This window comes from Caloenas nicobarica, chromosome 22, assembly GCF_036013445.1.
Source record: "Caloenas nicobarica isolate bCalNic1 chromosome 22, bCalNic1.hap1, whole genome shotgun sequence".
Taxonomy (NCBI): Eukaryota; Metazoa; Chordata; class Aves; order Columbiformes; family Columbidae; genus Caloenas; species Caloenas nicobarica.
Genome location: NC_088266.1, coordinates 2255154 through 2282625, shown reverse-complemented (window position 1 = coordinate 2282625; position 27472 = coordinate 2255154). Strand labels below are relative to the sequence as shown.

General features: G+C 48.1%; 1 protein-coding gene across 6 annotated transcripts in view; it reads right to left on the bottom strand.

Annotated features, from left to right (window-relative positions):
• The window catches only part of PAX7 (paired box 7), a 99329-nt gene extending 72057 nt beyond the window's left edge, over window positions 1-27272 (bottom strand). For 2 of the 6 annotated variants that reach the window (XM_065650012.1, XM_065650009.1), the window contains exons 1-5: window positions 27185-27272; window positions 26814-27065; window positions 24654-24889; window positions 23868-23997; window positions 22760-22888 (exon numbers count right to left, since the gene is read on the bottom strand). In XM_065650012.1, the coding sequence (XP_065506084.1) occupies window positions 22760-22888; window positions 23868-23997; window positions 24654-24889; window positions 26814-26898 (580 nt within the window). In that variant the 5' untranslated portion in view covers window positions 26899-27065; window positions 27185-27272. Of the gene's footprint in view, window positions 1-22759; window positions 22895-23867; window positions 23998-24653; window positions 24890-26813; window positions 27066-27184 lie in introns of all 6 variants that reach the window. The other 4 variants (XM_065650007.1, XM_065650011.1, XM_065650008.1 and 1 more) reach the window with 3 other exon arrangements.
• Between the last annotated feature and the right edge of the window lie 200 nt (window positions 27273-27472).

Genomic DNA, 27472 nt, shown 5'->3' with positions numbered 1-27472 from the left:
TGCTCATGTGTAGCCCATATGTCAAAAAAATCTCACTTTGAGGTAGCTTAAATTTACACTTCCTTATCTATCCCATAGGTTTACAGTCCCACAGGCTGTCGTTTGGTTACTTTACAAAATAAATATGTATGTATAAAATTCCCAAGTGTCCTCTCCCTCACTCTTTGCACAGTGCAGCAGGAGGAGTACAAATCCTGCACAAAAACATGGTCTCTGCACTAAAATCTTATAATTCAAGCACACAGTTTTGTCGGTGTAGCTTCTTCCCAGTCTAAACCAGTGCACTCCAGGAGAAGAGAAAGAAATTACACATTTTTAACATCTCAAAATAACCAGCTCACCACGAGAGAATATTGAGCTGGGAGAAATGGACAGAGCAGCATCATAGTCCTACATGATCCCTGGTTTTAATTTGATTTAATCGGCCGAATCAACACCTGTCTCCACAGACCCCTTCAATTTGTGGCATGCAAAATCCAAATACTAGATTTACAGGTAGGTCAGTGTAACCCTATGTAAACTGTTTATACCCTACATTTAAAAACAAAACTAAACAAACAAAAAAACCCTCACTGTGCAAGAATGCTAATGGCAAAGTACATTCACAACTTATTTAATAACCCAAACTGCGTAGCTGCAACAAGTAAGCTCATCCTGAGATGTTTAACTTACATTTTATAAGCAGAAAACTCTTCTCCCTGAAAAAAAGAATGGAAAATGAAAAATCCTCACTGAGACTCCTGCTCAGACTGAGACATTTCATTCCCTTGGAATTAGTTTCTGTCCTCAAAACTCCTCTGAGCAAATGTAATTATTTGTAAATCACGGGGCTTGCTTCACAGCTAGCTGGCCGTGCTCCCGAAAATGCATCGGTCGCCCATTGATGTCAGAGAACAAGTAAGGGCACTCTTTCAGAACTTCGGGAGAAAGAAAAAAAAAAGTAAAAGAATACAAAAAGTCAGGCTTGTTTTTTTCTTTTTCTTCCAGCTCTTTGGAATAATTTGCCTTCAAGAGCCCTGGATTCGCTCCAGTATTTTTGAGGTAGGAAACATGCGGAGGTTTAATTCTTTACTGACTCCATCAGGTTCAGGTTACATGTTGGGGTATAAAATTATAAACAAATGGAGAGCATTTCCATTTCTGAAGCGTTTCCAGTCCCCTCGCCCTCTGAAAGGTACACCAGATGCAGCGTTGGGTGGGTGAAGGGACCCAGGTGGCTTCACCGCTCACCAGGACATCCTTTCTACCCTCCTCATGTCCCAAACCCAGACAGCTGAGCAATTTGAATTTTTTAGTCCCTGTAGTGGGGAGAATAAGCTGCAAGTTGTCTGGTTTTGGGAGCAGCTCAGCCCTAATTGAGATGAAAGGTGCCAAAGAAATTGGGCAGGAATACACCAATTTTTACTGCAGCTCCCTTAGCAAGTGCCGCGGCATTTTGGGGGGGAACATTGATCCAGACCAGCTTGGCAAACAGCCCCAGAACTGTTTTCTCCCTCTGTTGCAAAGAATTGCCATCACTCGCTCTGTTGTCGTTTTTGCAACTGGGAAGTGAGGAAATGAAAACTGTAAAGTCGCACAATTCTAATCAAGGCTTATAGTTCCCAGAGAGAGGAGGGACGAAGTGACACCGGTGCCACTGATGTCACTTTGTGTTCTAACACATTTCAAGTAGACGATCCTGCCCAACCCGCCGAGCCCCCCGCAAAGATCAGAGGCTCGAATGGCAAGAACACGCAGGCAACTGGAGGGAATGTTGGAATCAAAGGCAGCTGAGCCCCGTGCAAATCACCGACAGGCCGAGTTTTCCCTTGGTATCACAGTTTGTCATTAGTCGTCACAAGTGCGGCGCTTCTCGCGATGACGCATGACCTTGATCGTGAAACAGTAACGATGCCGCTTCACAAGTAATATCAATATGCTCCTTGCACATCACTGGTGACTGCGAAGGCTGCGCAAGTTGTAGCAAGGGTTGCGTGAAGATCCCGACTGATGTGGAACTAGTGCTGGGGTGGGACACAAGAAGCAAGAAAAGAAGTCTGACTGCAACAGGGCGGACCCTTAAATACCCAAAATGACAACAGCCTCACATCCAGTTTAAGGACCAATAATTATTAACAGCAATCTCCTTGGAGCCTTGACAGGTACAACAGCTTCGCTATTTCTTAGACGTGGTGAAGAATTGCTAGTGCAGAGTTAGTTCACGTTCACCTCCTGAGTTATTAACAGCAGCTCTTGCAGCACTTGGATATTTCTTAAACATCTTCCAGCTTCAGGAGAGGTTTAACTAAACCAGAGCAACAATCGTATATGGTATTATTGCAGGAATGAGAGAGCTTGGTCATTTTGGTTCCCCATTATGCTAAAGCAGGTCCATCAAATTCACTGGTTTATGGCAGAATCTCTCCCTTAAACCTTGTGTGTGAGCACAGCTCTGCTTTAATGAGTATATAAGGAGATCCTGCACCCTGGGCAATGCTTATTGCTAATGATCCCTTTTCAGCTATTCACTTTTATAGGAGGTGGGAGTGGAAGTATCTTCTTAACCGCGTCTGTGTTTCACATACCATGAGACTACTCACATGTATAAAGTTAAATATGGACGTAAGTAATTGCAGGTTTGGGACACGAGACAATAAGGACCAAATTTTCAGTGGCTAAGGCTAGGCCTTCAAAACTGCATGCCTTAAACTGGGAGAAGTGGTTATGAATGATCACATTCTCATATGCCCCAGAGCTCTGAAACACACACACAAATGTATTTCGCATGCACCAACCTGTGTTCTGAGCAATGAAACCCAGACCAAAAATGTATGGATATGGGGGGGAAGTAACTGATCCCTTCTCTGACCCAAAGGAGGAATCTCTTATGAAATATACTGTTTTCCTTGCATGTAAGGAACATATTTCTAAATCAGTCCTCATGAGATTTCTTCGATGGATCAGCCTGGACAGCTCTTGCTAACACAACAGAGCAGAGAGAATCATTTGCCAAATAGTCAAAATGCTACACCTAGAAGTGAATTAAAAAATAGGCGATGCAGAGCTTATGGATCACAGACCCCAAATACCAAAATCTCCTCCTCAAATCTACAATCGACGATCTATCCAAGTTAAGAAACTCCATGAAGTGAAGCCATTTTAGGTTATTTGAGAATTTGACCCAGTGAGTGCGTTGAGCCTGAGCACGGAGATGATTTGTGAAGCTGGAGGAGGCTGCGATGGACAGGGGAAATTCCATGAGACACAAATTCGGTTCCTTCTTTAACTCTGAGCTCCCAATGGGACACGAAGTGACATACCTATCTAGCCTGTTCTTTAATTTCCTTACCTACAAAAATACCGATCATATTGCCCTTCCTCTGGGCTACAGTGACCCGAAATCCAGTAACGATGCGCTGGTGAGTATATGACATATGTGTTCCCAGATAGATTTTCCAGCCGGTCACATTTCGCTGTGACCTTTTAAAATGGTTTTCGTGCTGCTACAAAATACGAAATGCCTGTTTCTGAGTGGAATAAACCAGCGAACATCTATTCAGTGCTTGCTTGCAAATGAAAGAAAAAAACCACCACCACTCACAACATTCAGAAGAGATGCAAGTGCTCACAGGAGCCTTGAAATATATATATTTTGGTTAACTGTGATGTTGCCTGTAGCTCTTTATGGCACTTTTAAAGCATCAAAGCTCAGATTTGTTATATTGAACCTGGAAAGCTTCAAAAAGTTTTTTTTTAATTAATTTTTTTTAAGAGAGAAGATACCAAAAGCTATGAAGTTGTATTTTTCATAGGGGAATATGCTTTGATTCCAGTGGGTAATGCAAATAATACTCTCTCCTCCTCCTCCTCCCCCCTGCACCCCCAACAGAGTTTTCAGTGCTGCAGACAGAAGGTGGAGAAAAACAAATATGACATAAATTGTCTTGGTAAACAAATAAATAGTGTCACTTAACTCTTCCCCCTATGACTCCTTGCTGGAACTCAGAATTAGTTTATGGCAGGGCTCTGTCAAAAGGGCCCCCTCCCTGGAAACAGAGGTGAGACCTGAAAAGCCATTGTCTCTTTAGTTAATTAATTAGGGTAATATTGAGTAGAACTTTGCTTCTAAGTTCAAGGAACCCAGCTGGAGGCAGCAGCCTCTTGTTTGATGCCATGAATACGAAGGAATGAGCTCCAGGCCCTGCTTTAAAATCCAAAAATCATTTAAAACATGCCGGGAAGGAGGGGATGGGGGGAAGGAGCTGGCGGGGGGAACCCAGTTTACGGAGCTTTACAGCAAGGTCCAGCCTTCTTCAAACAACTACGGGAGGTCACTTTGCATTTTACACCACCGCCAGCAAAGCCACGACCTGTTCCTCGGTTCATGACTCTTGTCTTTCAAGCCAAAGACAGGAGGAGGCTGCTGAAGTTTCGCAGAGCTGATTTTTTCCCCGTGCAGCCTCCTTTGGCTGGCAAATGCTTCTTACCGGTGCCTGGCCCAATCCCTAGAAATGTCGTATTGCTCAATTTTGCTTACATGGGGAATCCTCTCACAGACATGGGATGGGATGACTCATTTGGATAAAGTCGCCCACAAACGTAAGCTTGGCAGGCCTAAGCTAGAAATGTGGTTTATATCCAAGCAGCATCTAGTTGTTTGCTCTGTGAGCTGATTTGCCTCTAAAGAAAAAAATTAAAAGCCAAACCTCCAGGTCCATATTCAATCTTTGGGTAAAACTCCTGCACATACCACGGGAATTTTCCTGCATAAAACCGCAGGTTTTGAGGAAAAAGCAAGCTGCGCATGGGGCTCTGCTTAGTGATTTTTACACAAGGTTCCAGCCTTGGCTTTGCCGCTGATACTCCATGTGAACCTGGGCAAGCAGCTTCCCTTCGCTTATCCCCCGGCTCTTTTCTACGCCACAAGCTGGCTCTGGCCACGCACCCATCCACCACCTCACGCAACAGCTGCAAATCTCAATCCCGCCCCATAAAGCAAATAATATTCATCTATCCCATCCGCAAAGCAAGGCGTGATGCCCTACCTCAGTCCTTACCTTCCTACGCATAAACACAGATCTATTTACTTCTCTTTTCCTGTCAAACAAGAACTAACAAGTTGACGGGCGCGGGATTTAATGCCTGGAGATTGCATGATCTTTGTAGATTTGAACCTCTCTTTTTTCCTCCCTCATCCCCGTATGCTGAGTGTTACCGTCTGCCGCTGTGTTAAGTCTAATTTAGTTTGGTATCTTCTCAGGGGAGAGGTTGGCTCTTGTCCGTACGTGGCTGCCAAGCGCCAGGCACGCCAGTGGCACCGTATAAATAACAGCAATCATAAATAGCTGACAACACCTGCTGGTTTTGAATCGGCAACAAGTGATAATCCTGCGAGCAGCTAAATGGGACTTTGGGATTGCGGGTATTGGCCTGGTTAACTGGCTCCTTGGTTTGATTATGTGTTTGTGTTTTCCCATTTCTTTCTTTTTTTTTTTTTTGCTTTTGAAATGCCTCAGGGAGCTGCTATGGGAACAGGAATGACCCAAAATCTGTTGGTCTTTCATCACGTCAGCTCCTCATCTGTTTCTTTTTTGCCTCTCCCCAGCCCCTTTTGCGATGCTTTCAGGCAAACGGACCTCATGGAAATCCCGAAGGGAAAGAATAAAAATATTCCTGCATGTGAAGGGCTGCAAAGGTCCTGCAAGCAAAAAACTGGGCCCATCAGTCAGTCCATTTACTCGTATCAATAAAATCAAACGTGGATGCGTTTGCTCGAAGGGTCCCACAGTTCCCTACAAACTATTGCCCTAGCTAATTAAGCAGGTATTTCCCTAATTTGGAAACACTTCTGCTTCGGTTGTTATTTTTTTTTAACTTTTGCTCAGTGTTTCTTCTCCTCCCTGTTGCTGTTTTGGATTTTTCTTTTTTTTTTTTTTTTTTTTTTAATATATTAGTCTTGCCCTTGTGGCTCTTTCTCCATTTGGGTCACCTCTCCAGGAGCGCGTCTCCTTTGGAAAGCACTAAGAACAGGTTAGGAGGGTCAGAAGTCGCATAACCCCCTTGAGGGAAGTTTGGCTTTAGCCAGCCATGAAATGGCAACTCTTCCGCTGCAAAGAGGAAGGTGAGGTTGGGGAAAAGGGGGGTAATTTTATTATTATTATCATCGCTTGACCTCCCAACCCAGAGCTCAGAGCTGTCCCTCATTAAGGAGTGTGCAAACAGGCTCTGCGAGCACCAGAGACCCGCTGGACCTATCCATCACGCGAGTTTTCAGCCCCAAAAACACCCTCGCAGCCGGGTTGAGATGCTCCCACCTCACAGGGATCCCCTCGATGTGACAACAGGGATGGGGGGGACCCGCAAACACCCAGGGCTGGGGTGTGAAGGCGAGAACCAAGCCTGGAAAATCTCTGCATTTGAGTTTAGACCCCATCTGGGCTATTTCATGCGGTCTGCACCTCTAGAAGTTATTTGGAGGGACAAAGTGATGAGAAACTCCCTCTTTCCCTATTTTTTCCACTGTCCGGGCAACAAAATACCCCAAGATCATAAATCTAAAACGCCGTCAACTTCAAACACGCATTAATGCCCCCTCTCCCCTTCCAAGGCTTTTAATCACTTTTCTGAATTAACCTTAGCGAGGGTGGAAAATGCCTGAAAGAGGCAAAGGGGGGGAACCGGGCGCTCATACAGATCGTTGCAGTTTTATGGGAGAAATCAAAGCTGCTCAGTATTACCCAAATTTACCCAAATGCTGCTTGACCCCATCCCCTCCAGCCACAACAGGAGCCTGGAGCCAGGAGCGAGGGGACCTGGAGCAGCAGGTTTGGGCATCAATTTGGCACTTCTCTGGGCACCCATTGCTGGGTTTGCTGTCCCCTGCCCCTTTCCATGGGACGCTCGAGATGCTTCTCCCCACCACTATGTCCTGTCAGTGCAAGACCGATATCCCAGCGAAAGAAAAAATAAAATAAAATAAAATAAATCCATCAAAGCCTATTAGTTAAATTGCTCTGTGCAAACCTAATTGACCACGAGGGATCTCCTAGACAAGCAGGCCGTAAATCGCGATTTTTAACAGCGGCAGAGGGGAAGGAAAGAGGAGGAGCAGGGGGGGAAAAAGAGAGAGAGAAGGAGAAAGGTTTGCGATTGCTGGGGATCATTTTAGGCGACTGCCAGGCTGGAGGCTGCGGAGAAAGGAGGGTTGATCTGCAGCATATGGTGCAAAGAGCCAGTGCTGGGGGTGGAAGAATAAAAAACCCCGAAGGCCGCAGATCCTAAGGAGCTATTTATTCCTCCCCCTGCAGATGTACATTAATGCAGGAGGAGTAGGGGGAGCAGATCTTTGGGTTGGAGAAAGAGAAACAGCGCTCCTTCCTTTTAACATGCTGTTGTCTGGCTTGATCTTGTCACTCCAAAGGGACCCATTCAGAGGTATTCATGCATCTGCCTCAGGGGGACAATGGGACCTTAGTTTATAAACTGTCTGTCCAGTTGCCTGCGGCCTTTAGTCCTTTTGTTTTCGCTTCTCTTAATAAACTTTTTGGGGGAGTTCATCAATACGCTTGAATAGCTGATGTTCTCATTCTCAGAGAGGGGAATAACAGAAGGTCTCGAAGGTTTTTTTGCCTTTTTTTTAATAGAGGTGGGGGTGGGTTTTTTTTCTCCTTAAAGGGGAACCGAGGCTTGAAAAGCATCAGAATAAACCCTTAAAAAAAAAAAAAAATCTGAATCAACCCCAAACAAAACCTCTATTCAAAAAAGACGGAGAAATGTGCAACATTTAATTGCCCCCCAACCCCCCGACGTAATTTTCGTCCTGCCGACAGAATTAAGACGATCTCCGACTAATTTTACAGCTCTCAAAGTATTTTGGGTAGGGGGATTGGGAAGGAATTTCAGAGACCAGGCTCATTTCCAGGGGATTTAGGGCTGAAAGCTGCCTCTAACGTTTCACCCTCCGTTCCCCCCCATTCCCCCTTCCCCCGGCAATTGCAGAAAACACAGCCCAGCAGATTTATTTCCCCGCACACACACACACTCTCTCAAATCACACGGAATGTCCCCAAACCGAAGTCACTCGCCCAGCCCGGCCCCTCCGGCTGTACCCGGAGGCGAGGGAGGGGGGGTGCGGAGATCCCCTTATTTCTAAGGCACAGCCCCCTCCCCGTGCCGGCTCCATCTCTCCTCCCTTGATTTCTCTTTTAAGACGTTTATTTTCCTGGCAGCCCCTTTTCTCCCTCCCCGCAAATGGAGGCTGCAGCCCGGCACGGAGCCGATGCTCGGCTGCCCCCGCTCCGCATCCCTCCTTCCCCAGGCAGCCCCCCACCAACCGCTCTCCCCAGTGACTCCAGTTCAGCGTTTTAAGGCCCTAATGAGTGTTGACAAGTTTAATGAGTTTGTTTTAAAGAGGAAAAAACTGGTCAAGTCGAGATTTCCGAGTCAAATCCATTAGGAGATCCCATTCAAACCCCTCCTGACAGCTCAGCCGCTCTCACACTTCACCAGCCAGCGCAGGACCGGGCTGGGATGTGAGCACGATCCCCCTGCCCCACAGCAGGGACCACCCTCCCCCCCGACCCACAGTGAGGACCCCAACCCCACCGCACACCCCCCACAAACCGGGGGTGTCACTGCCCGGGGGGAAAAGCCCGTCCCCGAACCCCGGGATGAAGGATCGGGCCCCCCGCCCGGGGGTGGGGGCAAGAGGATGGAGGGGGTTTAACTCCCCCGGAGGGGTAGAGAACCCCCTAAACTTACAGGGCAAGGACCGAGAGTACTCGGCGGCCAAAGGGTCTCTCCAACCACGCAGTAACTTCGTATTTCTATAGGAAATTTCATTAAACGCCCCGATATCTTCCCCCCTCTTCCCTCTTTCTGTCTCGCCCCAACCTTCATATAAGCAAACAGCCCCATGAAGCCGAGGTGGAGGTCACGTTAAGTCAATGCAGTCTGACTTGGTGAACTTTGAGCTGGGTGATTAGGAGAGGGGGGGTTCTCCTTTTTCAATTTCTCCACTTCCTAGGTCTCTCCATTGTTCCAATTCCAAACAGCTGCTGGTGCTAATCTTTCGGTTATTTGCAATCAGGAGGAAGAAATACCCACACCCTAGAGTGCTCCGATATTAGCCCTGCCAGCCGAGTCAAGAGACCACTGGAAGCTGGGGAGACGGAGGAAAACAAAACAGACCCCAGTTATTGAACTCAGTTTGACTCTGAGCCTTTCAGGTACCTCTCAATCCCAAATTGCCATGGAAATTAGGCTTACAGGTACCACCACATCACTTAAGGCCAGATCTGATTTTTTTTTTCTTTTCCCAAAGGTTAAACTCCTCCGTCCACTCAAAGTCTGGCCAAAGCAGGAGGGGAAGGGGGGGAAATACCAACCGAGGGCGAGCCGGGAGGAAAAAGAAACGACCACAAAAGCCCAGTTGGAGGCAAACCTGGACAGCTATGCCCAGGAGGGTTTTGCTCAAGCTGCTCTGAAGGATTGGTTTTTTAAGCTATTATTAAGAAGAGATGGAGAAACTAAAGGGTTGAAGGAACCTGCAGTTCCCTTTGTGCAAAAGAAACCGTCCTACTTACATGTGCGGAGGTGGTGATACACGGGAGTGCCCTGCCCTATACGTGTGGGGAGGAAATCCCCTTTTAATTCCTTTATTTCCCTAATAAACAGGGCGATGGGTGCCGGGTGATGCTGGGTGCATCCCGAAGGGGAGAAGGGAATCGCCCCTCGCTTCCCAGGCAGCAGAAACAGCTCCAACAACTCCAACCTTTGCCAAGAGCCTTTAAAAACCGGACTCCTAAAATTGCTGGGGTGGCCCCACACGTGTCCAGGCCGGGACTAAACCTCCGTTTTCTCGGGAGCTTATTAATATTCTGCCCTGGCTCTGCCGGGGGGAGCCCATTAGGGCCTTGATAGTCTTACACAGCCCTGCCTGGCCCGCAGCCCTCTCACCAGCAACGCGAAGCCTTTATTGGTTTACTTAGGTGTTAATCCCTTAACAATCAAGTTGTCTGACCATGGAGCCCCGTCTCTATTCTTGTTTACATCTAATTATGGGGCTGAAATGCCACTTCCCTTCCCAACCTCCCCCCTCCCTCCAAGCCTTCAAACCAACTTTCATTTAAGCAGGTAAAGCCCCTTCTCCCGAGGAAGCAATTGCCGGTAATTACAGCAGCATCTCGGGCGGCTCTGCCGGGTGCAGATGGCTGGGAAAAAAGGAGGTTGGCTGGGGAGAGAAAAAGGTCTGGGGACCAAAAAACCTGTTCCCCCACATTTGGAGATGGAGCGGCCCTTCTCTCCTGCATCCATCCCACGGAGACGCCCCCGAGGGGCTCCGGTCCCCAAGATGTGCAGATGAAAAGAAGAGCTCTCCCATCACAAGCATCTCAGAGCTTCCCTTAATTCAATTAAACCTCGTAACTCCAGGAAACCAGCGGAGATCCACCCAAGCAAGCCAGTAGCCGGGACTAACAAAGGACCTTTCTTTCCAGAGGGTGTAGGGACCCCACTGGCCCATGTGTCATCCATACCCGGCCACTCCTGCCTCTGCGGGGTTAACGATTCCGACACCACTGCGAGCTCTGGGACTGCAACTTGGCTTAGATAGCGTCTCAGCCCTGGGGCAATTCCTCTAAATCAATTTTCAAAACAATCAGTTTAGGGGCTTTTAATTAAGCTTTAAACCAGCGGTTAAAAATAGCAGTTTACTTCTTTGGGATGCAAACTAGGCTAGCGTAAAAATAAATCAGAGAGACGGGCCCGCTGCCTTTTGGGATTCAGAGAGACGTAGATTATATACGTCCCAAGATTACGATGATTTTTTTTTCTCGTATTTATTCTCTCTCGCAGCAGCTGTCCTTTCCCTGCCAGACACTGAACTGTCCTTAGCACCGCAAAAGCCGGGGGATGCCGCGAAGCTTCCCCGAAGTGAAGCAAAATTTCGGCGAGGAAACCTCTCCATCCCGGTCCTAGGTCAGGATCCCGCTGCGAACAGCAGGTTCCCCGCCTTTTTCTATATATATCATGAAGGCGGAAAAAAAAAATAACAAAAAATAAACTTATTGCAAAGAGCAAAAGCCCAACCAGCCTCTCAGCCCGGAGATGGAAGCGCTGCAAACCCAGCCTGCTCTCCGCAAAGACAAATTTCGCTTAAAAGCTGAATTTAGGCTCCTTTTGTGCCTTTGTAGTTTAAATCGGATCCTCCAGGTTCTTCCCACCTCCCTGCCACCCTCTTCCTTTGTTTAATACTTTTGTGATTACAGCAAAAGAGATGCTCGCCGGGCCCAGCCCGAAACACACGCTCCGCACCTTTAAATCCCTTAAGCTGGAGCAGGTTTTTGGCTCCCCAGCCTCGGCCGGGAACCAGATGCTTAAACGCAGCTCTTGCACCAAAAGCAGCTCTTTAAAAGGGACCACTGCGCTAGGTTGATTAAAGAATAATTAAGTGCTGTAGGACTCCTTTGGTACCGCTTCTAGGACTCTCCGTACCCGGCGGATTTCTCCCCAGGTGACCCAGATAAATTACAGATAGGGCTGAAATAACTTTTGTCCACGACGGGCCGGGATGAGCCTGGACCGCAAATCCCAGCTCAGCAGTGGCTAATGAGGCAGTCATGCAAAACGCAGCCAGTTAAACCTGAAAAGCAGCGGCGTGGGGTGACTTCTCCTCCCTGCCAGACCCCCGGGGGCTTCGCAGGCAGGTTTGCCACCTCCCCTCTCCAATTCCCCGTCGCTCGCAGCCCCTAATTCACAGCCCTTCGGCGGGGAACAAGCGCGGCTCCTCGGACAAACGCGCAGCCGAGACCTTGACCCAGTTTATTCCCAGTTTGGGGAGAAAAACCGAGTCCGGCCGTCGGGCTTTTGCCCCGTCTCCGTGCTGCAGGAAAGGGAGGGGGAATCTCCGCAGGCCTTGTGCCCCAACAACTTTGGGTGGAGCCTATTTTGGGGGTAGCTCCAGCCTGGGGAGAGATTCCTGCGCCCAGCCCGGGGGGGATGCGCAGGTCGGCGAGGGGGGGACCCCGCACCATCCCCGCCGTGTCCCCACGAAGCAGGACTTGGGTATTTCCTCATTTTTCCCCCTCTATTAACGTGAGGAAAGACTCGAATTCCCCATGGGGAAGGTGGAGAAGAGCTTTACAAAATTAAATCTCACGGCAAGGGAAGACACACGGCGAGAAATAAAACACCAGGGGGTCGGAAAGCGAGTGGGAGCTTTTCCCGATCAACCTGCTCTTGGTTGTGGAGGGAGAAAAACCTTTCCACAGTTGGTTTCATTCCCCCCCAAAAACTCTCTCCTTCCCAATCCGCGCTACTTTCAAGGACTTTCTGCCGGTGCTTTTCCTCCGCTCCTTCCCTGAGCATCCCACCCCCCCTCCCCAGCGCCTTCCCCCCTTTTAGATCTCAGCGTGTTTGCTCTTGACTTCATCCACTAAGTCAATAGTTTGGAGATGCCCTCATCCTCAGAGGCCCGAGCCCCCGTGTCCCCTCCCTGTTTTCTCCTGCGGATAATGGCAGCCTTTTGTCGTGTAATCAAGCTCCCGAGGGGTTGGGAGACAGATATAGATTCTTGGCATTTGTCGGTGAAAATGAAAGCTGGATTAGGCAGAGGCGGCTGCACACTCCATGGTAAAGGACAACAACTATTCCCCCATTGAAAGTCCCATTCTGGTTTGGTTATTTTATCTTTAAAAGTTGTTTGTATTTCTAAAGTGGCTATTGATGCACTTAGAAAGTGTAGCAAGCTGTAAAGCCTCGCTTCAAATGAAAGGCGGACAAAAAAAAAAAAAAAAAAAGGAGGTTAAGGCGAGAAAACAGAGTGAGAAAAAATACCGTCAGAAAAGGAAGGGGGAGAAAGGAGGGGATGGGGTGGCAAAAGAGTTAAAAAGATCAAATTCAGCCTGGGTAAAGTTTAAAATCGGAGAGAAAAGTCACGAAGTCACAGCAGCCGGGAGAGGAGCGGGGGTTTCGGCTCCGCTTTTGCCCTTCCCTGCCTCGCAGGGAAAAAATAATGACAATATTTAGTTTTCCCTCCTGCGTGATGAGCTGACGCGGGGGAGGGTGACTGGGATATTTTTTTCTCCACGGGGGACACTTGACTCTTTGCAACTGAACTCTAAATCCAACCAGCTCTCTGCTCTGAACTTATTTTATTCTTTAGCATTTGATCACAACCACCACTCGATTTTTCTCCTTGACAGAGATTTGCTGAGACGCTCTTGCCAAGCAGAAAAGGGGGAGATTGTCCATCTCCACACTATAAACCTTTGAGCATTTTCCCTTAAGGAGTACGGAGATTTGGACATTATATATATTTATGTACATATATATATCTATTCCCCCCCAACCATCGTTTTGATTTAATCATCTTGGATGCCCTCGTCCTTTAGCTGTGTCTTAGTCTGGGGCTGCACCGTCTCTCCCTCTTTACATACCCCCCCTCCCATGAACAAGGGGTGGCCAGAAGTGGGTTATTTTGTTTGTTTAAAAAACAACATTTGTTAAAACCCCCCAAACTTTTCTCCTCCTTTTGCCAGAGTTTCAGGAATGGAAATTGCAGTTGACCCGCTGCGAGCATATTCAGCTGAACGCACAAGGGAGGGTTTGTGGCTGGAAGGAGATTAAGGGGAAAACTCCGGGAAAAAGAAGCAGAGCAACAAGGTACAAACCAAATATTCAAATTCTCAAAAAAAAAAAAAAAAAAAAAAAAAGAAAAAAAAGCAGCTTCAAATAGCTCAATTTGCTGCCATTTAGCATCAAACAGGCATCTTCTCGAGAAGTGGGGAAAGAATTTAAAAATAATTTCGTTACTGCGCAGAAATAACGAATCCGTCTGGAAGATACCAGTTTTTTACTAAATACACGCGTCTATACGTGCGGGTGTGTATATATATATATATATATATATTCCTTTAAAATCACCAGCAGCTCCAGCTATCTGCCCTCTCTTGGATAATTTACACCATACAAAGGTTGGGGGCTATTAATCCCGTCCCCCCCAGCCCCCATTCCTATTCATGTCAGTGTTTCTTTCTTTTTCCGAGCAATCAAATGTGCCAGAGACAATTGTAGCGAATTTAAACATGACTGTCCCCTGAATATCCCTCGACATCGAAGTGTCCCTTTGTACCTTCAACCTCTCCTTTTGAAGACATTTGTGCATTTAAAAATGCAAAATAATGCAGCCAGTGGATCTTTTTTATCGCGCAAGATGATGCGCTGGTTGGATTGATTTTTCACAAGGAAAAAAAAAACCTAATAATCTTTACGAAGTTGTTTAGCAGTGGGAAGTTTCATGGACGATTTAAAGACCCTTCTTGTAACTTTAAGCAAGGCGAAAATCACCCGAGTATTTTTAACTCCACTTGGAGGGAAGTTGCTCAAAAGCAGCTTCTCGTTGAGCGATCCTGTCGAGTGAACTTTCCTCCCTCTCCTTTAATTCCCAATAAAAATGCAAATCAATTCGTCCCCATAATGGGAAAAAAACCCCAAAACAAAACCAAAAACCACAACAGATTTGCGGTCGCTCCGGACTTTCCCCTATACTCCAGATTTGGATGCAAATGGTTGGGGCAGATTTTCCCCTATATATATATATATATATATTCCCCCCCTCCCGCCCCCCCGGACCTTTCCCCTTCCTTCCCTCCTTCCCCTGGGTTTGGGGACCGCAGTTTCATAAATGGCTTTGCCCCTCCCTTCCCTCTCCGTCCTTTTAAAGATGCCACCAGGTCACTTTGATCCGCGGTCTTTAAGGTCTCCGGACAAAGGCGGCACTGAAGGCTCAAGGCTGCCGGGTGTCCCCCCCCAGCTGCCCGGGGGGAGCCCCGCTCCCCAGGGTCAGCCAGAGTGCTGCCTTCCAATTTTAGCAACAACAACAACAAAAAAAAAGACCAAGAAGAGTGAAAACCAAGAAGGTTGGGGTTTGATTTCCCCCCTACCCCGCCTCTCTTACAGAGAGAGCTAGCGAGCCCAGGGGCGGGGGACAGAAACTTGAAAGAGTGTAAAAATAGTTCGTGCTTCCTCCGAGTCCTCCCGAAACATCCCGTGGGGACACGGGACATCCCTCCCCGCCTCCCCCCAGCAAACCCCCGGCAGGGCAGGGCAGCAGGGATCCGACCAGCTAGACGAAAGGCAGCTCCCTCTTTGAACGCCAGCTTTTTGACCCCCCCCAAAATACCTTTTTTATCTTTTTCTCCCCCGTTTGCAGGTGGAGGCGCAAGCGGAGCATCCCCCGGGTGGGATGCCGTTGAGGGGAGGGAAACCCTTCATTTCTAGCGCGACCCCCTCGCCTCACTTGCCCTCTTTCCAAGGACACTTGGCTAGTCTTTTTTAGTTATTTTTCAATTAAAAAAAAAAATGAACAAGCACTTTTTTCCTCGTCTTCTTCCCCTCAAGCCCCAAAACTCTCCAGGAGCCCCAGAGCTCCGCACAAAATGGATGAGCCAAGATGTCTCCCCAGCTCCAGAATTCATGAATGAGCGACCCCCTTCTCCTCTCCCTCCTCATCTCCGGCTATAGATTGATAGATATAGATATATTTCATGAATGAGCCGAGGGTCCTCCCCCCTGCCTTGGCTATCCCTGCAGAGCCTATAAACAGCAAACGGCCCTTTACAACAATTCATCACAGGACCCAGAGCCATCCAAGCAAGTAATATGTTGCCTCAGATCTCGTATGTCCCACAAGACAGAGCGCCTGCTAATTAATAGACAGTGATTCCTGCAAGCAGCCCGAGCAGTCTGTAATATGATGAACTTCCTTTGTACCGGTGTCACCACAAATGTTTCTGATAAGGAAAAGCATCCAAGGATCAAAGACTATAAGCTTCTCAATTTCCTCATGCTGCCTCTACTTTTCCTCACCTACTTTTTTTTTTTTTCCTCCCCCCCCCGCCTCTTCCCAGCCCCTCCAAGGAGATGCAAACCCCTTCCAAGGAGCCACAATCCGACAGACCTGAAGTCCGCTCAAGTGCAAGGGTCAGTTCCAGACTGTGCCCCCCCCCAATATCATCATCACTTCCACCTTCATATTCTGCCTTAAAAAAAAAAAAAAAAAAAAAAAAAAAAGCTCCGATTCTGGTTCTCTCCCTCCCCCGCACCTCCTCATCTCTTCCCCAGTTCTCCCCAATTCCGGATGACAAATGTCTTTATAAACAGGCATTAGCTGACATCTAATTTCTTTTGTGGCGAGATCCTGCGAAGTGCGAGCGCACGGGAGGGCCCGACCGAGCGGGGACCATCCCCGGGGCGGGATGAGCAAGTTTTTTGGGGAGAGGGAGATGCCGACAGACTGGGGGGGGGATGTAAAAAACCTCCCGCCCCCGGGCACGCCGGCAAAGCCGCATCCCCATCCCAACCTCTCCTCCTCCAGTGAGCTGCACCTGCGCTTCCCAAATCCTTATTTTCTGTTTTTTCGGGGGCTGATTGGAGAGGAGGGGACAAGGAGCCCCCCCCAAAAACCCAACCCTCGGGGGCTCTGGTTGTTCCAGTGTTGGGCAGGAGCAGCTCCCAGCCGGGGAACATCGGGGTTCTCCCTCCCCAGCTCAGAGCCCTCTGCTGTTTTCCCACTTGGGACCCCCCACCAACATCTTCTTATCCCCTAAAACAGAGTCCAAATCGGACTGAAGTTCAGATTAAAAAAAAAAAAAAAAAAAGCGAACCTCAGTGGTTGAGAGAACAGTAATGTGGCAGCTGATTGAAATGGGCTTTTTTTTTTTTAAGAATACTCTCTATAAATATATAATATCTCCAAAGCTCAGGTCTTAAGAGGGTCCCTTATTTGCTTATTTCTTTTGTAGCAAACGTAATTTTCAGAAAGATACTTCCCCCCTCCGCCTTACTCTAATGCTCGAGTAAGTACCTTACAGCTTTAAGGCTAGTGTTATATGTGCTTTAAAATCCTGCCATGTAAATTCCCCTGAAAAATTTGGAAAGCTTCTCGGGGGGGGCTTTGGTGAGGTGGGGGGGACTGGGAGAGGGGGAGAAAGGGGAGGTTAATCCGGGTTTAATGCTATGATGCAGTCACAGGACCAGGGCTAGGCTGATTGTGTTATCTCTTCCCAACATTTGGGTCTCCCATATTTCACCCAGCCAAATAGCTGCGAGAAAAAAGTGCGTATGGAGGCACTCCTGACGCCTCAGGAAAATATGTTATTAATATCTAAATAACTTCCCAATACTGTCTCTAAATCTCCCCTTCACCACTCCAGATGATGAATTCGTTTGAAGTGTTCTCTCGTCTCATCTTTTCAGTGTCTCTCTCTCTCTCCCTTTTTTTATAACCAGGCTTATTTCAAACTGGTAAATATCTAATTCCTTTAACCACACTGCAGACACGTCTCTCCTCTCTTATATACAATTCTCATTTGGAAATATCTATATATACATGCCTCTATAAAAGAGAATAAGCCCCAACACAGCCTTAAACTACTTCTTTGAATTATTTTAGGGTTAAAAGGGGTGGGTTTTGGTGGGGGGGATCTATTTGTTTCCGAACAACCCCTGCACACACCTGGATCGCACATTTCACCGCCTTCCTGCCGCTTAATTCAATCTCTGCCTCCTCTCTCCTACCCCAATTACGAGCGAAACCTCGGATTAGAACTAGACCTCACAGTTCCCTTCCTCTTCTCTATCAGCATCCATCTCCCCCTCCATCGCCCAATATCTACTTCCTAACCCCCCCCCAGTCTCATGTAATCTACCATCCACCTTCAAATTATAGATTATAACGTCTACGATGGATTTCCTTTCCCTTCTGAGCTGAACCCCGGGCACCCCACCTGCCAGCCAGCGCTCCTGATATCAATATTTGCCTTATATTTTCCCCGGTCTATAATTGAACCTATTCTTCTCCCCCAAAGAGAAGCGGGGGCGGGGGGAGGAATGTTGTAGAAAAAGAAAAACCACAAAAAAACCCTGGATCACAAACATCTCCCTTATATTATTTCACTTCCTGCTGTATAATTGAACCTCTCTCCCCGCATCCTTGTCTTAAGTTTGTTTTTTAAAACGTCTTGTATTAGATTATACTCGTTTATTCCCCCTTCCAACCTTATCTCTCCTCCTCTCTTCTCTCCTTCCCGTCACACTTGATTTAGGAAGGAGTTTATCTTGCAAACATTTGCCTACTTTGTTTATGTAGACCAGGTTCTGCAGCTACTTGTTCCCAAAAGCCACTGTTTGCCTTTGTAATTGTTATCTGTGTTTATTGTTGTACCTCATTTGTCTCAGCTTTTTTTGTGACATGTAAGCTCCGTGTGTGCTCACATCCAGCCCCCCCTTCCTTCTCCCTCTCCGTTTTTTTTTTTTCTTCCTTTTTCCCTCCTCTTTCTCCCTGAAATATGCACAGAATAACTCAGCCTAAAGCCAATGAATTGCTTGACACTACCCTATCTCTTTCCTGCCCCCCATTATTAGAGCTGATCCCACTCGCAACACTCACAAATCCCGCCTGGTCTCTGTTTGATTAGATTGCCAACCTTTCGTAATCCCTTGATTTGATGAAGTGTCTCTTCCCCCCCCCTTGCCCCCCCCCCCCCCCCAACTCTCTTCTAAACATACATTTACAGAGAAAGCGCTTGTTGGTTTTAAATCGATGCAGATTGTTTGCTGATAAATTGACTCCATAGCCCCTCTTTCCACCCCCCAGCTTGGGAAACAAAGCCCTTTTCCAGCTGTGGGGAGGACCCCCCTCTTTTTCCCTATCCCTTCCTTCCCCCTGAGCCTAATTCAATTTGGCAGGACCTTCTACACTCAGTCCAAACACCTTTCTTCTCTCTCCAGCCCCCCCCAAAAAACCCTACACAAGCGGCAGTGACCACTAACAAATTAATCTGTTATCACCTCCAAATGTCTAAATATCACCTCCAAGTGTCCAAATACCCCCCTCGCACACACTGTTCACACCTGTATGCATTTCCCACCCCTGATAAAAACACCCCCTTCTCTTATCCCCGCCTTTCCCACTCGGGTTTCCCCATCCCACGCAATATTTCCGCGGGGCGCGGGTGGGGAGCGAAGGAAAAAAAAAGAAATCGAGCGGTGGAAGAAACTCCGTGCGGTAAAGAGGAGTTCAGAGAAATAAAGCAAGGGTGGGGAAGTTAATCAAAAATCGGTGTTTTCACCCCAAATAGAAGGCGATGGGAGCATCCTCTGCAGGGATCCTGCATCCCGGGGCGGTACGGGGCGGGGGGGGAGGCAGGACCGGCTGCTCCCACCCGTGACCGTGGGGTGACACGGAGCCTCTGAACCGTCCTCTCTCCTCCAGGGCAGGCAAATCGCCTTCCCCATAACCCCAACACTTCCACCCGCGTCTGGTTGCAATTAATACCCCGCCAGGATGAGGTTGAGCGCTGAGCACCTTCCACAGCACCCCCTTAAATTTTGAGGGGGTGCCCAAATGACACCCCCCCCACCTTCTTCTCCATCCCTATCAAACACCTCAGAGGTGCGGGAGAACCGCGCATCACCCACCCGTGACCCTCCCTAATAAACCCCACCAGTCATAATAAATAACAACAACCCCAAATAATAATAACTCGGTCTTAACAAGGATAAAAAAAATTAAAAAAAAATTTAAAAAGTGAAGCCTCATGAATATATGCCCAGGGCTAGCTGGAGTGAGCCGTTTAAAGATGAAAGTGCAAAGAAATAAAGGCTCAATTTAATCTGCCTTAAAACCCTTCAACTTAACGTTTGTGCTGGGAACTCAGAGAGTGAGTACTGATTGGGGATAAATACATTTCTTAGCATGCCTTGGAGCTATTACACCCTTCTCCAACACAGCTCCCTATTCAACAGCCACAGTTTTCATTACCAGCTCTAATAAGTCTTAACATTATTAAATGCCAAGCAGACGATAGAAAGAAACAGGCGCAGGGTGGAAGCTTTCTTTAACACTTAAAAAGAGAGAGCATTTAGGGCTGTCTTCCTCCGGCTCCCCGCAAGGAGAACCCGCAAATGGAGCAAAGGCGTTTGTCAAGAGGAAAAAAAGGCCAAAACAAAGTTTTTTTTGCCCCCCCATCTGCAATAATACCCCCCTCCCGCGTTATTTAAAAATAAAAAAGCAAAACTCAAACCCACGCAGTAAAAGCAGAGCTGGAGAACAAGTGTCAGGATGGCGGTAGTACTTTTATTTTATTGCAAACCTCCCAGGAAAATTGGTAGGGTGTGTGGGGGAGAAATGTTTAAAGACTGTTATTTCTGATTTAAAAAAAAAAAAAAAAGGAAAAATATACAGCGCGCACTCACCACCTCCGAGTGTTTTACAAGTTGAATCATCAATTACCTTAATTGGGGCCATTGAAACTTTTTCCAGACGTGAAAATACACATTGACAGCCATAATTTTTTTAAATACATATTTTTTTTTCTTTTTTAATCGTGGCGGTCGCGGCAGCGCCAGATCCGACCCGCTGCCAAATTGTCGCTTCTGCGGCTTGATGTTCCCCTCCAAAAAAAAAAACCCAACCAAATCAAAACCTTTTTGGGGCGATTTCTCCACAAATCTACGAGCTCGGGGCGCGATTGAGGGGGAGGAAAAAAAAAAAATCTAAATTCCTGATAAATCGGGATTTCTCTCCAGGGATGGGAGAGGGAGCGCTCGGGGGTAACGCGACGCTCCGCGGGCTCCGCAATCAGGAATTTGCCCAAATTAGCCCTCGATTCAAACCGGGCTGGTTTCATAAAGAAATGGGGGCTCGTGGTTGATTTGTCCGCGATATTACCCATGAAGGAAGAAGAGGGTGTTTTGTTTTGCTTATTGACACGCACTTCTGCATGTTATTAAGGAATAAAAAGCCTCCAGCTCCGTCGCTCTTTTTTTTTTTTTTTTTTTAAATTTTGGGGGTGGTGATGGAGAAAACACGGACAAGAGGAAAAAAAAATACCAGCGGTCTAAAAATTCTGATTTTTTTTTTTCAAGTGATGAGGCTCGAACAAAATCAATCTTACCCGCCCCCTCCCCAAATCTCCCCGCTCCCCAATAAAATTAAAAACACCCCAAAGTGATGGGGGGGAGGTTTTCGTGGACACAATAGCCCCGATTTACAAATGAGCATCGCCTGTTTCCAAATCACAAGCAACATTTTGCAACGTCCAACGGCCATCCTTTTTCCAACAGACGGTCCTATAATATTACAAAACTATCTAACAGCAGGGAGTTTTGAATAATTTATCTCCCTTTCTTCCCTTCCTTGGCCCTTTGTCCCAACTTTTTTTCCTCCTTGCAGAATTTTGAATGAGAATAGACAAGCCCTCCCTCCCCCATCCCTTTACTCCATTTTTAAGGCAGACTAAGGTTTCCCCCCCTTCTTTCTTTTTTTTTTTTTTCTTTTTTTTTTTCCTCCTGTTTGCTTTTGTGGGCAGGAATCTTTTGCTTATAAAGCTTCAATAGACTTGAAGGTCTTTGTAAGTGAAGTTCATCTTCAAGGTTGGGGGGAAAAAAAAGAAAAAGAAGGATCGGATCCTTAAAGAAACCCTTTTTGTGCACCTTCATTTAAAACTCCCAGTAATGTTTGATGGTGACACGGAGAAGCTTTTTTTTTTCCTACCCCGAATTCCCCCCACTTTAGTATGTCCCCATTCACCCTCATTGTCCCAAAATGGGGAAAACTTTGGAGCTAGCGAGAAACTTTGGAAGCGATTCCCTCCTCATACATAAAATACCTCTCACCCCTCTCCCTCTGGGCCTGACACCGATAATATCGCAAATTCCCCAAAACCCCAACCAACCCAACTCTGGCTGGCCTGGGCCATCGCCACTTTAACATCAATTTAGAAAAAAATTAGCAAACCTCAATTTCCTGAAGCCCATCCCCAAGACTTGTATAATTGCCGTTCCCCCTCAAAAAAGCACTGAGCTCTGCGACACAAGGAAATCATTTTCTGCCTAAACCATCACAGCATCTCCTCCCTCCCGTGGCTTAAAACTTCTCCGCGTCTTTGCAAGCACCCTTATAGATAAACCTCAGTCATGCTCCCTAAAAATGCAATATCTTGCCTCCTTTTTTGAGGTGAAGAGAAATCATCACCCCTACCAAGCTTGTCAAAAAAATCAAATTACAAGCACCGCTCCGGCCGTGCCTTGTCCCCCACCCCATATTTACAGCACAGGAGCTTTAAAAAGTTCTTTTTCCTCCCACAAGAAGAAAGCATCAACCATGGGAGACGATAACAAGGACCCCTGCTTGCCCCCACCACCGGCCTGGCCTCCAGCCCTTCATCAGAAATGCTGAGGTTTATTTTTTCTGATTTTATTTGGGGGCGCAGACCCCCATTTCCTCCAGTCTGGGGACCCCCCATCTCCCCTCAGCGCTTCCCTGACACCGGCGGCTCCGCGGCAGCCCCAGTGCAGCACCGATCCCGGCTTCTCTAATTGATATTGATTGGCCAAATTGGTCAACTGTCAGCCAGAGTTTCAGGGGACCACTTAGAGAGCAGGAGAAAAATCTGTTTAACAAATTCATTTAAGGAATCAGAGATGCTTTCTCCCCCCCCAGCCATCTCCTTTTCCCCTTTTATAAATAATTGATCCAGAGCAAAACACCAACAACTCTTCCTCCTGGGAAAGCATCCCCAGCCCGAGGCTGGTACCACCTTCCCCTTGCGGGGCTCTGCATCACACCCACGACTCTACCATCAATCATTTTTTGGAAAGGACAAACGCACAAAGCTCTGGAGCCATCCCCTGTCTTACTCTTGGTAGGGAGGGATGTGTCTCCTCTCCCAAATGTCCCCTCCAATCCAGCCCCGGGGACACACACAGTCACTTTTACCTTTGTCGCCCAGGATGCCGTCTATGCTGTGCTTGGCCTTCTTCTCTCCATCTTCCTCCTTTTTGTCGCAGTCCTCCTCTTCCTCTTTCTTCCCGAATTTGATGCGTAGCACACGGCTAATCGAACTCACTAAACCTCAGACAGTCAAAGACAAAAAGGCAAGTATAAGCTGCCTGGGAAGGTAAAGTGGGAGCCAGCCGAGAAAACCCAAGTGGGGCTGCAGAACTTGGGCAGGAGGCCTTGCGCACACACAAAGGGCACCCGCACGCCCTTTTCCCAGGTGTATATACCTGCCTGATCCTCTGTGTACCCCAAAACACCCCTGGGTTCACCCCCACCATCACACCAAGCTGCCAAGCTGGACACCCAAAGTTGGACGCGCTCATCACCGTCCCCCTGAGACACCCGGCACGGGTGGCACTGGATTGTGTACGACACCCCACAGAGCATCACCGCCGGTGCAACACCCCGGGGTGCGCACCCCCAGGGTCACCAACTGCTTTGTAACAGCAAAAAGCCCCAATATCCACCTTTCACCCCAGCCCCAAATGGGACCCCACGGCCTGGATTCAGCCCTAGGCCCTGTCCTGCTTTGGGGGACATGTGTCCTGCAGAGAAGGCTCAGTCCCCCAAAACAGAGAGGAACTCTCAGCCAGGACCTAAAGAGCTCACATATCCCTGCAGACCCAATGCTGGGGTACGGGCCCACTTTCCAGAGGTGTTGGGCATCCCTGGCTGATGGAAACGCTGCTCTGCAGCCCCCACAGAACAAGCAAATCCCAATAGGGATTTGGGGTCTCCTTGAATCCTGGATTTGGGGTCTCCCTCCACACCAGGAGCTTTCAAAGCAGTTGGAATAAATCAGGAAAATTGGTTTGTGTTTGTTTTTCCAGCAGACCGCAGCACAGCCGGGGCACAAGCCCCATCGCCTGGTGTTTATTTGCTGCTGTGGGTTCACTTGAAGTGATTTTTTTTTCCCCCCACTCCCCTATCAGAGCAAAGGCCAAGAGGATGCTTATAGCCCCTGGAACTATTTTTAGCGGTGATAATTATTTTTTTCTCCATCTGGGGGTATTGGGGTGTCCTTCTTGCCAAGTTGTCTCCTCACCTGAGGGCACGGTGCTCCGGTCGCAGTGCCCGTCCTTCAGCAGCCGGTCTCGGATCTCCCAGCTAAACATCCCGGGGTTTTCCCGTTTGTATTCCTCGATTTTCTTCTCCACGTCGGGAGTCGCAACCTGCTTTTGTGATCAAGGGACACCGGTGTGTGCCAGCGTGTGCGGAGAGAGGGAAGGGGAAGAGAAAAAGCGCTTTTAATTGAAAAGAGAAGCTGTTCGGTTCAGTCCCCCTCGCCCTGGCTGCTAGTTTTGGGGTCAAGAGTAGGGATTTGAAGGGGGAAAAGGAGAAAAAAAAATAAAGCTGGGGAAAGGCTCTTCTCTTCCAAATATTTGCTACCCTAAAAGTAGAGTCTGTGGGGACCAAGCACATCAGCCAGGATGTGTTTATCCTGAGTCCCAGGCAGGGATGGGGCGCAGGGGATGGTTTTTGGGGGGAGTTTATGTACACCCAGCGATTTATTATTCCCCAAAACACCGTGGTTCGCCTCCTCCCCACAAACTGGGGCCGAAGCAAATGCTTGAACGCGGCACCACTTGTTGCACACGGTGTGTGTGGGGGGGGAAAAACACCCCACAACTTTCATTTATTCATAACCTTCAACTCGGCGCCGGTTTCTATCCCCCGAGTCTGCAAACTGCAGCTTTATTAAAGCCCCTTCCCCTCCTCTCTCTTTTCCCTGCGTGTCCACCTGAGAAAACTTCTACCCTCTAAAAATAAAAATCTGAATTTGTTTGAACGTAAGGAGGGCGGTTTAGCTGGTCCCCAGCATTGCACTCACCCTGGGTTTGCTGCCTCCGATGGCTCCGGGACGGATGGAGCCGGTTTCTTGGTACCTGCAGAGGATTTTGGAGACGCAACCGTGAGAGACCCGCAACTGTCGGGAAATCACGCAGGGCCGGATCCCATGATGAGCCATCTCCACGATTTTATGACGGATGTGGTTGGGCAGCGGTCGGCCGTTGATAAACACCCCTCCGAGCTGGTTCACCCTGCCCTGACCCAGCGGGGTGGAAACTGGAGAGGGGGGGGGAAAAAAAAAAGCCAAACAAAAGAAGGGAAAAAAGTTAAAAATCCAGCAAAACGGGGCGCATCCCTCCCCACACCTTCAGCTTCTCGCCATGTATTTGGATTTTTAAAAAGAAAGGAGAAGCCTCTCGCCCAGCCCCTGGCCTCGGTATTTGTCCCTACATCACAGGGAAGATTTTTCCCGTCGATAGAGGGGAAAAATAAAAATAGTTCGTGACCCGCACACCCATCGCCCGCTCTCCGAGGTGGCGGCTGTTTGTGTCTATGTGTATGTATTTTTGGCATTTTACACCTGTTTTTCTTTTTTTTTTTTTTTAAAATCACAGCCGACGTTTTAATAGAGAAAGATTTAAAACCGTATGGCAAAGCCTCCCAAAACTTCCCTTTCTCCCCCCCCCCCCCAAAAAAAGTCGCACTCCACTTCTTGCTTTAAATTACGGGGCTATCTGCTTTCAGACAAACTTTTGGAAATAACCTCTTTAAATACCCTCGAGGCCCCCTTTTTTTTTTTTTTTTTTCTTTTCCCCTCCCTTGCACCTTTTTTTTTTTTTTCCTTATTAATTTCTGTGGGTTTGGGGTTTTTTTGTCAAGCGGTTTCGGGCGGTGCGTAAGAAGCGCGGATCCCCCGCGGCCGCGCCGCTTCCCCGACACCTTGCGCGGAGCATCCGCGCCCGGAACGGGGGAGCAGCGGCTCCTTAATCCCCCTCCCCAATTTGTTTAATATCTCTCTATGTCGATCTTGCAGATTAATACGATTTCACAGGCTGGAAATTAAAAAAAAAAAAAAAAAAGCGTGGGGGAGAACTCAGCTGGGTAATTTGCAGAAAGGGGGCGAGGGACACGGAAAGCGAGGGGGGTGATTTTTTTTTTCTCTTTATACAAAGAAAAGTCGATTCCAGAAATTGCCTCGCGATTTAACAAGAATCATGCACCACTAATTCCAAGTCACTTGGCCAGCACTCCCTGGATATATCATTATCGACAGATAACACTCGAGTGGCCAATTTTACATTCAAGAGGTACTAAAACCGCCGGCCGCTCTCTCTTTTCATTATTCCCAGTCATGTTGTGCAAATATTGTTGTAATCCTTTGATCCTTTCCCTTGCCGTCTGTTTTACTTCATTTGCTACAGAAAAGCACTTCAACAAATCCCCCCAGCTTGTATGTTTTGCAGCCTGCGTGGTTTTCCACAGGTTTGAGTTTTGCCACTTGATCACGATCGGGATAAAATTTTCCTGTTTAATAAATGCGGGGAGAGGGGTCCCGCTCTGATTTTGCCTTTTTTTTTTTTTTCATTTTTTCCCCCTACATAGAAATAATAATCCTGTAACACAAAGAAAAAAGCAGCTGATGGGGAAAGTTGATGCGCTGCGAGGTGGGGATGACACTTAGCGAGGTGACAGCTACAAAGTGTCCCCAACCTCCCCCTTTCCCCTCGCCAGCCCCGGCCAAGGACATCTCGGCTGCCCGCAGCCAGCGGATGCTCCCAGCGTTGAGGTTTTTTTCTTATTTTCCCCCGGAAAAGTTGAAAACAGTCAATTTGGTTGGTTTTCCCCACCTATTCAGGGAGATCAAATCGTCGGGATATATTTGCGGGTTTAAAAAAAAAAAAAAAAAAAAAAGAAAACAAAACCCAAACCATGAGAACCTACCCTAAAAAAAAAATCTGCAGGATGCGCGAAACTACTTGAAATAGGAAGGGAAAATAAAAATCAAAGCAAAGCCCGGTAATTTCGCGGGGACGGAGCAGCTACATCGGGAAAGGGAGTGAAACAGCGGCGAGAAGTTGGATGCGCAGGTCGGGAAACCCCCCCGGCTGCAAAGTTCAGCTGTATCCCCACCCGGAGCAGCACCCCCCCAGGTTATTCCGAGGGGGTAGAGCGGTTTAAAGAGGTGTTTTCCCAGACCTACCTTCCAAGGGGAAGCCTGTGCGAGGGTAGTTTTGCCCCGGAGCCGGGCGCATCATCCGAGGCACCGTCCCGGGCAGAGCTGCCATGGTCGGGAAAGAAAAGGGGGGGGCTCGGGGTGGCGGAGCGGGTCCGGTCCAAACCGAGGGGGGCACCCCCTTAGCCCTGGGAGAACCGAGAGAAACGGGCCGGGGGGTTGGGGGGGTGATGCGGGGACTCCTCGGAGCCGAAGCGCTTCTTCTCTTCCAGCCCGCGGCTGCAAAAACACAAGGGAGAAATCTTTGCTCCGAGGGGGAAAAAATTCAAAATAAATAAAAATAAATATAATAATAAGGAAGGGTGGGAAGGGGGGAAAACGGGGGGAGGATCACCCACCAGAAATCGCTGGTAAAGTTTTAGGGCTATGTTAGAACCGGCCTGAGCGGGCGCTCCGGAGGAATGTAGCCCGGACTGCCGGGGGAAGCAGCCGCAGCCAAAGTTGTCTCGGTGCTGGGCTGGGCTTAGTGCTGGGGGGGGGCTTGGGGGAAGAGCCGAGTTCCCCCCCTTATTTTGTTGTTGCCTTTTTTTTTTTTTTTTTTTTTTTTTAAAGTGCCTGCCGCTGAAGGGACGCTGGTGATGGGGGGGGGGGTGGGAGGAGGAGAAGGCGTGGGGGGAATGTCAGAT